This window comes from Oncorhynchus tshawytscha, linkage group LG22 (assembly GCF_018296145.1).
Source record: "Oncorhynchus tshawytscha isolate Ot180627B linkage group LG22, Otsh_v2.0, whole genome shotgun sequence".
In the NCBI taxonomy this organism is placed as follows: domain Eukaryota; kingdom Metazoa; phylum Chordata; class Actinopteri; order Salmoniformes; family Salmonidae; genus Oncorhynchus; species Oncorhynchus tshawytscha.
In genome coordinates this window covers 36,229,523-36,244,532 of record NC_056450.1, presented here as the reverse complement: position 1 = coordinate 36,244,532, position 15,010 = coordinate 36,229,523, and the positions used below count along the sequence as shown (strand labels likewise).

Below are 15,010 nucleotides of genomic sequence, written 5' to 3'. Positions count from 1 at the left end.
CTCCCAATAGGCTATCTCAATGTGGTCTGTGATCAGGCCTAGCACCGTCGTGTCGTCGGCAAACTTAATGATGGTGTTGGAGTCGTGCATGGCCTTGTAGTTGTGGGTGAACAGGGAGTACAGGAGGGGGCAAAGCACACACCCTGAGGGGCCCCCGTGTTGAGGGTCAGTGTGGCGGATGTGCTGTTGCCTACCCTTACCACCTAGTGGCGTCCCGTCTGGAAGTCCAGGATCCAGTTGCAGAGGGAGGTGTTCCGTCCTTAGTGTTGAACGCTGAGCTGAAGTTAATGAACAGCATTTTCTCGTAGGTGTTCCTTTTGTCCAAGTGGGAAAGAGCAGTGTGGAGTACAATTGAGATTGCATCAATTGTGGATCTGTTGAGGTGGTGTGGAAATTGGGAGTGGGTCCAGGGTGTCTGGGATGATGGTGTTGATGTGAGCCATGACCAGCCTTTCAAAGCATTTCATGTCTACAGATGTGAGTGCTATGGGGCGATAGACATTCAGACAGTTTACCTTGGCATTCTTGGGCACAGGGACTATAGTGGTCTGCTTGAAACACTTGCCAGCTGGTCAGCACATGCTCGGAGTGCGTGTCCTGGTAATCCTGTTTAATGATCTTACACCAGCCACGCAGAGCTGGTGCTGTCACTCATGGTTAAAACATAGAAGGCATTTAGCTCTGGTAGGTTCGCGTCACTGGGCATAGTAGGCATTTAGCTCTGGTAGGTTCGCGTCACTGGGCATAGAAGGCATTTAGCTCTGGTAGGCTCTCATCACTGGGCATAGAAGGCATTTAGCTCTGGTAGGCTCGTGTCACTGGGCATAGAAGGCATTTAGCTCTGGTAGGCTCTTGTCACTGGGCATAGAAGGCATTTAGCTCGGCTGGTAGGCTCGCGTCACTGGGCATAGAAGGCATTTAGCTCGTCTGGTAGGCTCGCGTCACTGGGCATAGAAGGCATTTAGCCCGTCTGGTAGGCTCGCGTCACTGGGCAGCTTGCGGCTGGATTTCACTTTGTAATCAATGATTATTTGCAAGCCCTGCCACATCCGACGAGCACCAGAGCTGGTGTAGTAGGATTTGATCTTAGTCCTGTATTGACACATTGCCTGTTTGATGGTTTGTCGGAGGGCGTAGCAGTATTCTTTTTATAAATGTCCAGATTAGTGTCCCGCTCCTTGAAAGTGGTAGCTCTAGCTTTTAGCTCAGTGCGGATGTTGCCTGTAATTTAAGGCTTTTGGTTGGGATATGTACGTACGGTCACTGTGGGGATGTCGTCATAGATGCACTTATTAATAAAGATGGTGATTGATGTGATAAACTCCTCAATGCCATCAGATGAGTTCCGAAACATATTCCAGTCTGTGCTAGCAAAACAGTCCTGTAGCGTAGCATCCACATCATCTGACCACTTCCGGTTTTAAGCAAGTCACTGGTACTTCCTGCTTTAGTGTTTGCTTGTAAGCAGGAGTCAGAAGGATGTAATTATGGTCAGATTTACCAAATGGAGGGCGAGGGAGAGCTTTGTACATGTCTCTGTGTGTGGAGTAAAGGTGGTCTGGAGTTTTTTTCCCTCTGGTTGCACATGTGACATGCTGGTAGAAATGAGGTAAAACAGATTTATGTTTGCCTGCATTAAAGTCCACGGCCACTAGGAGCACCCATGGCCTTACACAGCTCGTTGAGAGCAGTCTTAGTGCCAGTCGGTTTTTGGTGGTAAATAGACATCTTCAACAAATATCAATTGTAAATAGTATGGTCTACAGTTCATCTTGGGGTATTTTAACTCAGTCGTGCAGAACCTTGAGACTATTACACCAATTTAACAGAGGGTAGAGGATGATTATTTACTCATCGCCATAGTTTTATCAGGGTACCCGCACGTCGGCCTCTATGTTGTAGTTAATTTTTCATCTGAATGTCGGGGATTGGGGTCAGGGGTAAGCAGTATGTGCCGCTGACTCATTAAAGTAGAAATCTTCATCCAAATCGAGGTTAGGGATTGCTGTTCTGATGTCCAGAAGCTATTTTTATGGTCATAGGAAGTGATGGCGGAAACATTATGTACAAAAACAGTTAAGATCTGTGGGGGAAAAAACACACAAAATAGCAGAATTGTTCAGGACCCATTAAAATGTCCGCTATACATTCCAGCGCCATTCTTTCTTTTAAACCTTATTTAACCCCTCGGAGCTGCTGAGATGGAAGCTGGGCTTTAAACATGGCTGAGTGTCTCCTGTCTACTTCTGTATATGAGGGACCTGAACTACAGTTCAGCTGTGATTGCAGTAGGGAAGTTACAGTAGTGTGAGTGACTCCACCTGGGCCTGACATAGATAGACAATGTACCTAGATAAGGGTCGGCTTAAAACCAGTTCTAAGCTTAAATCAATAGACTTTCTAGAGCTGTGTTTAGGGACAGGTCACTTTTTCCTACTCACACCCCCACCCCCTCCCCCCTCACAGGGTCTGAGGAAGCCCACCCTGGAGGAGTTAGACCAGGGGAGGAATGCCATCGTGACCCCTTCCTTGTTCGGCAGTGCCCTGGAGGAGATCATGGAGCGCCAGAGCGAGCTGTTCCCGGAGCGTAGGCTCCCCTGGGTGCAGGTGCAGCTTTCTCAGTGCGTGCTAGCCCTGGGAGGGGCCCAGACAGAGGGAATCTTCAGGTGAGGAGTTACACCACATCACCATCACACCACACCAGGCTCGGCTCCTGGGAGAAGGGGTGGGCGTCACGGTGGAAGGATAGGGGGGAGAAGAGCAATGTTGGTGGAATTGGATAAACTTTGGGTTCCAGAAACGGTCTCCACAGATGAGGATCACTTTGAGGGGGTAAGTAGCGTTATGGGGTAAAGAAAGACAGGCGTGCATCATGGGAGAAAATACAGTATAGCCATCCCTGACACACATGGTATGCAGAACCAGACTGGGTCTGAGCCATTGTTTCAGCAGTAATCAGCAGTACAGACAGACAGAACTCTTCTGCTCCTTCTCTCCCAGCCCCAGGCCAGCAGCGTTATAGGACCAGCCTCATCAGAGACTCCCATTGGTCGGGAGGGGAGGAAGTGGGGCTCTTTCTCCTCTGATCTCAGGCTATGTTAATCAGTTAAACAAACACCCTGCCTGGTTAACCTGGGGAGGTTAATCCTTACTGACTGGGCTGTGGAGGAAAAATGGGGGAGATGACTGTAACCCGTTCTCGCTGATTCAGACCCTCTCCTGGGGAATCGGTACAGATGTCTGGCACTCTGAAGACCCCTACAAACTCGGGCCCAAGCCCTGCTCATGGCTCAGACAGACTGTGTGGTCCTACTGAGAAATGGTAGTTCAAACAAACATTAATATGTTTTGACATTACCCAAATGATACAAATTCACAGACTAAATCCCTGTCACATAATCACAAATAATGAAAATCCACCAAATGAATCTTTTGGCCGTTCATGTTTCAGATAAAAGCATGCGATGATTAAAGACATTGTTTTATGCCTGTGTATGTGAAAGTAAACACAATGGGCAGAGTTTCCTCTTTCTCTCCCATTCTGTTTGTACTGAAGTACATTTAGAGCCCAGTGTTCTGCACACCATCTCTGTGTAAGTTCCTCTTTGGCTGAGGTCTCATCACATACTGACAGACTGTGGATTGTACATAAAACAAACAGGAGATTATGTGAGATACTGTAAACATATTTTAAGACAGTTCCCTTTTTGTCACAGTTCTCATTTTTGTCACTCACATCTCCCTTCAGTCTGGTGTGTGATTTGAACATTGACAGGAATTCTACCCTGACAGTTTTTTAAAAAACCCTGCTGTCAGAGGATTGTCTTTACTTTTGTTTTCTTATTGAGCATCACGGTTTATTTATTTTTACTTGACAGGGATCCCGGTGTCAGGGGAATGACTGGCATTATCCTTGTGGCTCAGTGATTTTGCTTTGTTTTTTTATCCTTGGCACAATCAGTCCCCATGTAAAGGATACCTCCAGACGTGTAGCACTGCTATGTCCGTGTCTGCGGACATGAAACACCTTTCTCACTAATTATATCTGAGTGGTTATTGTATAACCATGTCCACCTGGGATCATATATCCCCAATATGTGTGGACTAGACCACGGCAACATGCTGAGGTGATACCGTGGTTGCCCCCAGAGTATTAAATACATGGCTTTGGTCTTCCCTGGGCAGCTTCAAGAGAAATGTCACAGCTGCTCTCTTTCACTATAAATGTTATTAACATATCATGTGTCAAAGCAATTTTCTGCATCGGTATAAACGGGTTAGCTACATTTCCTGGTTGTTAGCAAACCACAATATCCAAAATTCATAACAATTTCAGGATGTGGAGGACAGCCCCGTGAAGGTATATCCAATTGATGTGAGAAATATCAAAATGTCTGGTTTGTAGCCAGAGGATTTTGAAACGGGACTGAAGTCTCAACTGATGGAGTTGGTATGTCGTCGGCAAGTGATGCTGTTCCATGTTCACTTCACTTCAAAGGGGACGGCATCCGATCAGCCAGCATCAGTGCAGCAGAAAAGAGGACAAGCTGAGGTAAGGTAGCTAACGTTACCTAGCTAGCTAGCGAACTGAACGTATTTATCTAAACCAAAATCGAGCTAGCTAGCGAACTAAATGTATTTATCTAAACCGAAATCGAGCTAGCTAGCGAACTAAATGTATTTATCTAAACCAAAATCGAGCTAGCTAGCTAGCGAACTAAATGTATTTATCTAAACCAAAATCGAGCTAGCTAGCTAGCTAGCGAACTAAATGTATTTATCTAAACCAAAATCGAGCTAGCTAGCTAGCGAACTAAATGTATTTATCTAAACCAAAATCTAGCTAGCGAACTAAATGTATTTATCTAAACCGAAATCGAGCTAGCTAGCTAACTTTCATAATACGCTGGCTAAACATTCCAAAGCATATCAATGTAATTAGCCAGCTGCTATCTAGCGATGCTCAATAATCAATTGCAAGGCTATCTAGAAATTACGTTATACATTTCATTACCTCTTGTTTCAGGAAGTTTGTTAAGCTGACCCTGGTGTGTTTGAGCAGTGCTGGATGGAGAAGTATGCACACCCAATGGCCTAGCTCTTCAGATGGAGAGTTGACCACGTGTTTTATACAGTAACTGTGCTGTATATTTTATTTGAAGGCATTCCTTCACGGTGGTATCGTTAATGTTGAGTATCATTATATTGAGCTGGTATTGGTATCGAAATAACAATTCTGAACACTTGAAATAGCTAATGATTAGCCCAATGGGGTAGCCTAAACAAATGCAGATGGGCAACCCCATGCTTCAGCCATCTATAGCCTAGCCGCTATGCTACTACATCCGTCAGACTACAGGAGAATGTTCATGGCTGCAATAGCACACCTGCCTGATAATATGAGCCATGTAGGCTATAGCCTTTGGGGAAAGAGCTAGCCCTGTAAATACAACTTTTTTGGCAACATGGGCTCATTTCTGGAGATGAACATTGGCAGGTGTGTGCCGTGCTCAGACCTCAAAATTGGCATTGCATTGCAAGTGGCATTAAAATGGTCTTAAAAAGACTTCAATTCAACTTCCTGGAGCCTGCAGAAAGCCTTGATTCAACTTCCTGGAGCCTGCAGAAAGCCTTGATTCAACTTCCTGGAGCCTGCAGAAAGCCTTGATTCAACTTCCTGGAGCCTGCAGAAAGCCTTGATTCAACTTCCTGGAGCCTGCAGAAAGCCTTGATTCAACTTCCTGGAGCCTGCAGAAAGCCTTGATTCAAGCGCCACACCAGAGAATAGCGACACCTTCTAAATGCACCTTCTAAAATCTGACTAAAATCTACTAAATCCATCCATGATTAGCAAATAATATACTGGAGCTAGGCATAAACAGGTATTGTTGTCAAAGTTGGTGTGTTTACAAGTAGGTTACAACTTCTACTGTAGTTTTGTCTCTATTATGACTGAAAGACTTGAAGGCGACATTGGAGAAAGGGAGGTATTATTGAAGAGGGCATGGTGTGGGGTGACTGACTGGTGTCTGTTGGGGGTGGGTATTGTGTGTGAACGTTAGTATGCATGATCTATTGACATGAACAAAAAATTCACCAATACACTAAACTGTCTACAAGACAAGTGTTCCTCAAACCTTTCTAACCCTTGCAGTCAGTTATTTGGCATAGGGGAGAGGGGCTGTTAATATACCCTTCTAGACTATTCACTCTATTGGTGGCAGTGCTTGTCTACTCAACAACTGTAGGTGCTCGTACACAACTAGACTGTCTACAAGTCAACTCAAACTTTTCACAACTTTGCTAACAGCCCATCTCAATGGCGCACTCGGAGTCAATAATGATAGAAAACACATACCAGTCTGCTCTACCCTTTTTAGTTTATAGATGAACATGGTTTATTGTATGGTTACACATCCTAATGATCAGTCTTCATGTCTTTCCAGGAGACTTGCAGTCACAACAAATCCCCTGCAAGAGGTCGAAGGAGTGGGTGGTGAAGAAAGTGTATGAGAGGCTTGTCCACCTGACTGTGGAGTGCAGAAAGAACCAGATGGTTGTCTACCTGACTGTGGAGTGCAGAAAGAACCAGATGGTTGTCTACCTGACTGTGGAGTGCAGAAAGAACCAGACGGTTGTCTACCTGACTGTGGAGTGCAGAAAGAACCAGACGGTTGTCTACCTGACTGTGGAGTGCAGAAAGAACCAGATGGTTGTCCAACTGACTGTGGAGTGCAGAAAGAACCAGACAGTTGTCCACCTGACTGTGGAGTGCAGAAAGAACCAGACAGTTGTCTACCTGACTGTGGAGTGCAGAAAGAACCAGACGGTTGTCCACCTGACTGTGGAGTGCAGAAAGAACCAGACGGTTGTCCACCTGACTGTGGAGTGCAGAAAGAACCAGACGCTTGTCCACCTGACTGTGGAGTGCAGAAAGAACCAGACGGTTGTCTACCTGACTGTGGAGTGCAGAAAGAACCAGACGCTTGTCCACCTGACTGTGGAGTGCAGAAAGAACCAGACGGTTGTCTACCTGACTGTGGAGTGCAGAAAGAACCAGACGCTTGTCCACCTGACTGTGGAGTGCAGAAAGAACCAGATGGTTGTCCACCTGACTGTGGAGTGCAGAAAGAACCAGACGCTTGTCCACCTGACTGTGGAGTGCAGAAAGAACCAGACGGTTGTCTACCTGACTGTGGAGTGCAGAAAGAACCAGACGCTTGTCTACCTGACTGTGGAGTGCAGAAAGAACCAGACGGTTGTCCACCTGACTGTGGAGTGCAGAAAGAACCAGACGGTTGTCTACCTGACTGTGGAGTGCAGAAAGAACCAGACGGTTGTCCAACTGACTGTGGAGTGCAGAAAGAACCAGACGGTTGTCCACAAGGAGCCACAGCCCCCCAAACCCAACATCCATGCCAACATCGCCACAGCGCCAAAGCCTGCTAAACCAGCTGCCATTAACCTACACAAGAAGAGGCTCACCAGATGAAGAACATTCTGGAACCTGGCTGGAACATTCAACCAACACAACATCCATATTCAGTACTGATGAAGTAGTATAATATAGAATGCCTAGTATGCTCACAACTGCATTGTGGTATAAACATTGCTAGCTGTTGTAGAAAAGTATATAATGCGTTTTACTAAATGTACTGACAAGTGACTAAATGATTCCAGCTGCATCAAAAACCAATAAAGTGTTGCCTTCAATTTCTTGATCAATTCATTGTGATATTCAAGTCCAATGCACGGTAACAGAGCTCCTGCGAACCTGTAAACTAGTACCGCCTTCAAGGGTGAGAACAAGGAAGTATGACTGTCAGGCTGTAGTCTTTACAAAGCCAGGGAAAATGAGTCAACCTAGGTATCCTGCAATGTCCTGGCAGATAGCAACATCGTTGAGACAAGTCCGGTGGCTCTATTGAACAATGATGACCATATCTACTCGCTGCCGGTGTGATCATGCAATCGGAGAAACACAAAGACCACAATAATTGCTACAAAACTTGACTCCACATTTTTTGGATCAGACAGCTGACTCAATCAACCAATGACATCAGTGGTTGAACTCTCCCGGCGAGTAAATTCAAAAATACAGCTATAGTGCATAATTATGTCTGAAACACCCTCTCATCACTCATAATTATGTAGGGAGACTGGAAAAACACCCCAAATACTGGCTAGTGGTGAAATTTCCTTTTAAAAGACCTGCTGCACCACCTAGTGGAGCATTATCACACTACAACAATCAATTTCAATGCTGTCATAATACTGTATATCAGCTTCTAGTCCTCCGTTGACATCGCTTTATCTCCTATCACTTCCTCGTCTGTAGCAGCTGTTAAACCTATCTGCTGTGTGTCTCTTCCCTCAGGGTGCCTGGAGATATTGACGAGGTGAATGCGCTGAAGCTGCAGGTGGATCAGTGGAATATTCCCGAAAACCTTGGGGACCCCAATGTCCCGGGTAAGAAATAAATCCCTCTCATTCAACAATAAAAACAAAAACACTAAATTCCTTCTCTTGGCTGCCTGTTTTGAATGGAGAAACTAACCTTTTCTTTGAAAATGTTGTCAAGGCTGTATATAGAGCAGTCTGCACTCCATCATGCCTGGGGGACAGCAGAGGTGTGGGCGTCAGAGGGGTTCTGTGTACAGTGGAAAAAGAGGGGGGGGGGCTTGGTTTTTATCTTTTTAGTTCTGGTAAAATGAATTAAAGATTGTTCTCAAATGTACAGGAAAATGAATCTATTTTAAAAATAAGAACATCTCTCTCCCCTAGCGTCTCTGCTGAAGCTGTGGTACAGGGAGCTGGAGGAGCCAGTCATCCCTCAGAGCTTCTATCAGCAGTGCATCAGTAACTATGAGGATCCTGAAGCAGCTATCAGAGTGGTACAGTCTCTGCCTGAACTCAGCAGACTGGTGCTCTGCTACTTTATACACTTCTTACAGGTAACACTCAGACATATAGACGGCTTGGTTGTTTAGCAACAAACCCATACTTGCGCAACCGTGGAGCAAAACAGGCGAGGGTTAGCTTAGAATCAAAGGCTTGTTGACAACATGTAAACTACACTGAGTGTACAAAACATTATGAACACCTTCCTAATATTGAGTTGCCTCCCCTTTTGGAGGCAACTCCAAAAGGGGAGGCATTGTCGGAACTGCATTGTCGGAACTAGAAGCACAAGCATTTCGCTACACTCGCATTAACATCTGCTAACCATGTGTATGTGACAAATAAAATTTGATTTTGCCTTCAGAACAGCCTCAGTTCGTAAGGGAATGGACTCTACAAGGTGTCTAAAGCGTTCCACAGGGAAGCTGGCCAATGTTGAATCCAATGCTTCCCACAATGCTTCTTGATAAACACGGGAAATTGTTGAGTGTGAAAAACCCAGCAGCGTTGCAGTTCTTGACGCACAGTGCGCCTGGCACCTACTACCATACCCCGTTCAAAGGCACTTAAATGTTGTGTCTTGCCCATTCACACATACACAATCCATGCCTCAACTGTCTCAAGGATTTAAAATCCTTTAACATGTCTCCCCCCCCTTTATCTACACTGATTGAAGTGGATTTAACAGGTGACATCAATAAGGGATCATAGCTTTCACCTGGATTCACCTGGTCAGTCTGTCATGGAAAGAGCAGGTGTTCCTAATGTTTTGTCCACTCAGTGTATATTTTCTTGAAAACATACATTTACACAATGAGCACTTGTTGTCTCTCAAATACATCGTTACAGTTGTTGGTTAGCTAGCTAACTATTTTTTTTGCCATATTAGCATTGACGTGACAAGAGTCAAAACACCTCAAAACAAGACATGATGTCAATAACAAGATACAACGAGCTGAAACGAGCTACCTGCGATTCCCCACTTGTCATTGTTGCTAGCTACAACAACTCAGACTTCTGCCGGCGTGCATATCGTTTTCGGGACATTGTCTGCTAACCCATCTATAGGTCTCTCTCTCGCTCGTCTACCCTCTTTTTCTTTCTCTCCTCTCTTGATTGATTGAATTATTGGGGGAAAAACATGCACTGACTATAACCCAGGGGATAACGTGTTTATGTGAAATTCACTTGTTTCCAACGTGGTCCCTCTGTAAATGTTTAATCTGTCGCCGTATGTTTTGAAGTTCCACCTACATAATAACTAGATGTATTAGTATAAACACAACAAACACCACATAAATGTCTCTGATCTTGACTCTCACCCTAAACTCATCCACTCTCCCTCGCCCTCCTGCAGGTGTTTGCCCAGCCCGTCAATGTGAGTAAGACCAAGATGGACGTGAATAACCTGGCCATGGTAATGGCTCCCAACTGTCTCCGCTGCCAGTCAGATGACCCACGCATCATCTTTGAGAACACGAGGAAGGAGATGTCCTTCTTACGCATGCTCATTGTTCACCTGGACACCAGCTTCATCAAGGGCCTCCTCTGAGGTAGCCAACTCTATCCCTCTTTATCAAGGGCCTCCTCTGAGGGAGCCAACTCTATCCCTCTTTATCAAGGGCCTCCTCTGAGGGAGCCAACTCTATCCCTCTTTATCAAGGACCTCCTCTGAGGGAGCCAACTCTATCCCTCTTTATCAAGGGCCTCCTCTGAGGTAGCCAACTCTATCCCTCTTTATCAAGGACCTCCTCTGAGGGAGCCAACTCTATCCCTCTTTATCAAGGACCTCCTCTGAGGGAGCCAACTCTATCCCTCTTTATCAAGGGCCTCCTCTGAGGGAGCCAACTCTATCCCTCTTTATCAAGGGTATCCTCTGAGGGAGCCAACTCTATCCCTCTTTATCAAGGGCATCCTCTGAGGGAGCCAACTCTATCCCTCTTTATCAAGGGCATCCTCTGAGGGAGCCAACTCTATCCCTCTTTATCAAGGGCCTCCTCTGAGGGAGCCAACTCTATCCCTCTTTATCAAGGGCCTCCTCTGAGGGAGCCAACTCTATCCCTCTTTATCAAGGGCCTCCTCTGAGGGAGCCAACTCTATCCCTCTTTATCAAGGGCCTCCTCTGAGGGAGCCAACTCTATCCCTCTTTATCAAGGGCCTCCTCTGAGGGAGCCAACTCTATCCCTCTTTATCAAGGGCCTCCTCTGAGGGAGCCAACTCTATCCCTCTTTATCAAGGACCTCCTCTGAGGGAGCCAACTCTTTATCTGTCACCATGCCCTGGAGAGCTGTACTTGTTCATCAGCCCTCAACTATAGCTGCTCTGTCTTTCTATCACACAACTCTACAACTGTCTACCACCTTATTCACAACAAGCCCTCTGTTCCTTCACACTTCTCATCAACCATATCACACCTCAACCCTAGATTCCCTCTGGTTCACGAACACCACAGCCGGAGGAACACAGACAGTGGACTGCACAGACAGTGGACTGCACAGACAGTGGACTGCACAGACAGTGGACTGCACAGACAGTGGACTACACAGACAGTGGACTGCACAGACAGTGGACTGCACAGACAGTGGACTACACAGACAGTGGACTACACAGATAGTGGACTGCACAGACAGTGGACTGCACAGACAGTGGACTGCACAGACAGTGGACTGCACAGACAGTGGACTGCACAGACAGTGGACTGCACAGACAGTGGACTGCACAGACAGTGGACTGCACAGACAGTGGACTGCACAGACAGTGGACTGCACAGACAGTGGACTGCACAGACAGTGGAGTGCACAGACAGTGGACAGCACAGACAGTGGACAGCACAGACAGTGGACTACACAGACAGTGGACTGCACAGACAGTGGAGTGCACAGACAGTGGACAGCACAGACAGTGGACTGCACAGACAGTGGACAGCACAGACAGTGGACTGCACAGACAGTGGACTGCACAGACAGTGGACTGCACAGACAGTGGACTGCACAGACAGTGGAGTGCACAGACAGTGGACAGCACAGACAGTGACCGGGTATCTAGATGGTTTTTCGTGCTCCGAATCATCTTCCCTTATTGTTTGAGACTTTGGGACAAGCTCACATGTGATGGTAGTGGGAGACTGTTTATCCGTTGGAAAGCAGGACATACAGTACACAGTGTTCTTGGGCTCGTGTTAATGACTGGAGCAGAATCAGTGGAATGGTCTCAAACACACGGTTTCCATGGTTTCCAGGTCTTTGATGCCTTTCCATTTGCTCCGTTCCAGCCATTTATTATGAGCCGTCCTCCCCTCAACAGCCTCCTGTGCTACTGTTTCTGCTCCAAACACTGGACCGTGCTGGCGTGAGATTCAGCATGTGAAGAAGAGCAATCGCAATACGAGACTATTATGCACAAGAAGCATGTGTGCAGGGAAAAGTCCAGAGACAAATGTGTAAATATGATGTTGTTATTGTGGGGGGGATTAGTTCCTGCTTTGAGTGCCACATATGTATCTGACTGCCATGGTAGTGAATGATGATGTCTCATCACGTTTAGACAGAACCCACTACAGACAGAATCTGTATTATTCCGTTCTCTTCTCCTTTATTATGTAACAAGCAACGATTTCCTTCGCATTTCATTTGGAACGCTTTTTTGACTCATTTGAATATGAATTCTGTCTGTGTTGCCAGAGCTGCAGGATGAGTTGATAGTAAGGTTTAGACTTCTCCACTGGCCACAGAGACAGATTCCCCCTCTGGGCAACAAGACAAATATAGATATTTATTTCTAAACAGTTTCTCTTAAAATAAAAATGATAACCCATCAGTTGGGCAGAGATGTGTGTACATATGTGAGAGACAGAGTCTCGGATTAAAATGAGGAAAACACATTTCTATTCTCCTCAGCGGTGGAGTTGGGGGGCTAGGGAAAATCTGTGGAGCACTTTCTGCTGTTTTACTCCAGACAATTACATTTGGCTTATTTTTGGAGAGGGCCAAAAATATTTTTATCCTCCCTTCAGTGGAACACAATTATACCTTTGATGGAGCTTGTAAAAATGCTAATTTTAGCTATTAGCAGGTCAGGGGTAAAGGATGCAGGAGAAAATGAGAGCGCTGCTGCCTGGACCTAAAGTCTTAGCCACGCAGACAGTGGTGGATTTACAGTGCAAGCCAAAGGGAGAGGCAATCTGGCAGTGGTTTTAGGGTCTGGGGGTACATTAGTTTAGTGCCATATACTGGGAGGACAAAAAAACAAGCCGATTTAGTATTTTTAGACAATATTGCCTAACAAGGACTTTCCTATTCCTCAAAATCGTATGCCACATAAGGAGAAGAGGGTTTAAAATCCATATTTCAGCTGTCTTAAGGGCCATGCGGTTTCCGTTATATTTAGCAGTGTGGTCAGGGTTTAGGTTTTAATGCCCCACATGTTTTCTCTGTGTCTACCTCATCTTAGTGATGGGGTCTGTGCTGCGAGGCTTGTGTGTATGTATACGCACGTGTACGTAAGTACTTGCACATCAGTGTGTGTGTGTGTGTTTGCCGACTATGCGTGTGTGTCAACTGTAAATGTGTGTGTTTGTGTGGTAGGAGTCTGTTCATATAGCATATACTCCGTAGTTACTGGAAGCTGGAGCCCCTAAATTAGAGGGTGTGTTTAGCCAGAAAATTGCATCTAGAGGTTATATGGTTGTTAACCCCTTTTCTGCACGCACAGCATTTACAGCAGCCGCTCCTTCGTTTCCTACATTAATGCTTTACTGTTCGTCTTACGAAAACACAAGCCACCAGAGTTGGGTACTCCATAGCCACATCAGAGGACACTACCCAGCTTCCTCCTCACCTCTAGCCAGCAGCGGCAGCTCTGAGGTGGGGTGGAGGATGGCTATGCAGTGCCAGTAGTTCTGGGAGTGCATGAGAGATATATACTGAGCCTGCAGAACGAGGAGGGAGAATTCAGGGGCCAGCAGTCACTGGTCTATTGCTAAAGTTCTTGTCATTGTATCACAATGTGATAGTGTTCTTCTAGAATCCTGAAGCTCTGGTTTATCTCTTCTCCATCCTGTGTTCTTCAGTGGCTGATGATTCATATATATATATATATATATATATATATATATATATACAGTGTTATATATGAATAGTAGCATGGTCTTTGGTCACTGAATGTTCAAAACAATGACGGTTATAATAACATGATTCCACAATATTGTGAAAAAGAGTTCCATTCTTCAGTAATGTCATTATTCTCTTAGTTTGACATCAATGCTTACGATGCGAGTCAGCGGTGTAATTTCTTGATTTGATCAAATCAATTTTGACTCTTATTTTTTTCCTAACTGGAATGAGTGTTGATAATGTTTGTTGAGATGATAAACTGAAGTGTGTCATGTTTAGACTGTGTTTGATGACAGTTAGAACATGTGTGTGCCCCCCGTCCATTGTGCTTCCTCTTCCCTGGCCCTCACATGATGGGTGCTATTGACTCGTTGTAAATATGCTTGCAGGTCTGTTGGGTATGTTGGTGTGTGTGTGTGTGTGATCGAAAACAAGAAAAACAGCAACGGTGATTGTGTGGATGGATTTATTTCATAAATAATTGAAAAAATAAAAAAGTTTGTAAACAAAATTTGTCATCACTTGTTTTATTCTGAACAAAAATAAACATAACATGTAAAGTGTTGGTTTCATGAGCTGAAATATAAGATCCCAGAAATGACGTACGCACAATAATATTATTTCTCTCAAATTGAACACAAATTTGTGTACCTCCCTGTTAGTGAGCATTTCTCCTTTGCCAAGATATTCCATCTGCCTGACTGGTGTGACATATCAAGAAGCTGATTTAAAAACATGATCCTTGTGCTGGGGACAATAAAAGGCCATTCTAAAATGTGCCGTTTTGTCACACAACACAATGCCACAGATGTCTCAAGTTCAGGGAGCATGCATATGGCATGCTGACTGCAGGAATGTCCATCAGAGCGGTTGCCAGATGAATCCCAGTTTCAACTCTACCCGGGCAGATGGCGTCGTGTGGGCGAGCGGTTTGCGGATGTCAACGTTGTGAACACAGGGCCCCAAGTAACTTCACACAGCCATCAAAAAGCAGTGGG

The 15,010-nt window shown here is 45.4% G+C and overlaps 1 protein-coding gene across 4 annotated transcripts in view; it reads left to right on the top strand.

Moving 5' to 3' along the window:
• LOC112235750 (rho GTPase-activating protein 39) overlaps window positions 1-14,523 on the top strand; it is a 165,126-nt gene extending 150,603 nt beyond the window's left edge. For 2 of the 4 annotated variants that reach the window (XM_042304142.1, XM_042304145.1), the window contains 4 exons: window positions 2,467-2,666; window positions 8,378-8,469; window positions 8,785-8,954; window positions 10,259-14,523. In XM_042304142.1, coding sequence (XP_042160076.1) covers window positions 2,467-2,666; window positions 8,378-8,469; window positions 8,785-8,954; window positions 10,259-10,453 — 657 coding nt within the window. In that variant the 3' untranslated portion in view covers window positions 10,454-14,523. Of the gene's footprint in view, window positions 1-2,466; window positions 2,667-4,498; window positions 4,553-6,446; window positions 7,714-8,377; window positions 8,470-8,784; window positions 8,955-10,258 lie in introns of those variants that run through there. The other 2 variants (XM_042304143.1, XM_042304144.1) reach the window with 2 other exon arrangements.
• The last annotated feature ends 487 nt before the right edge of the window (window positions 14,524-15,010 follow it).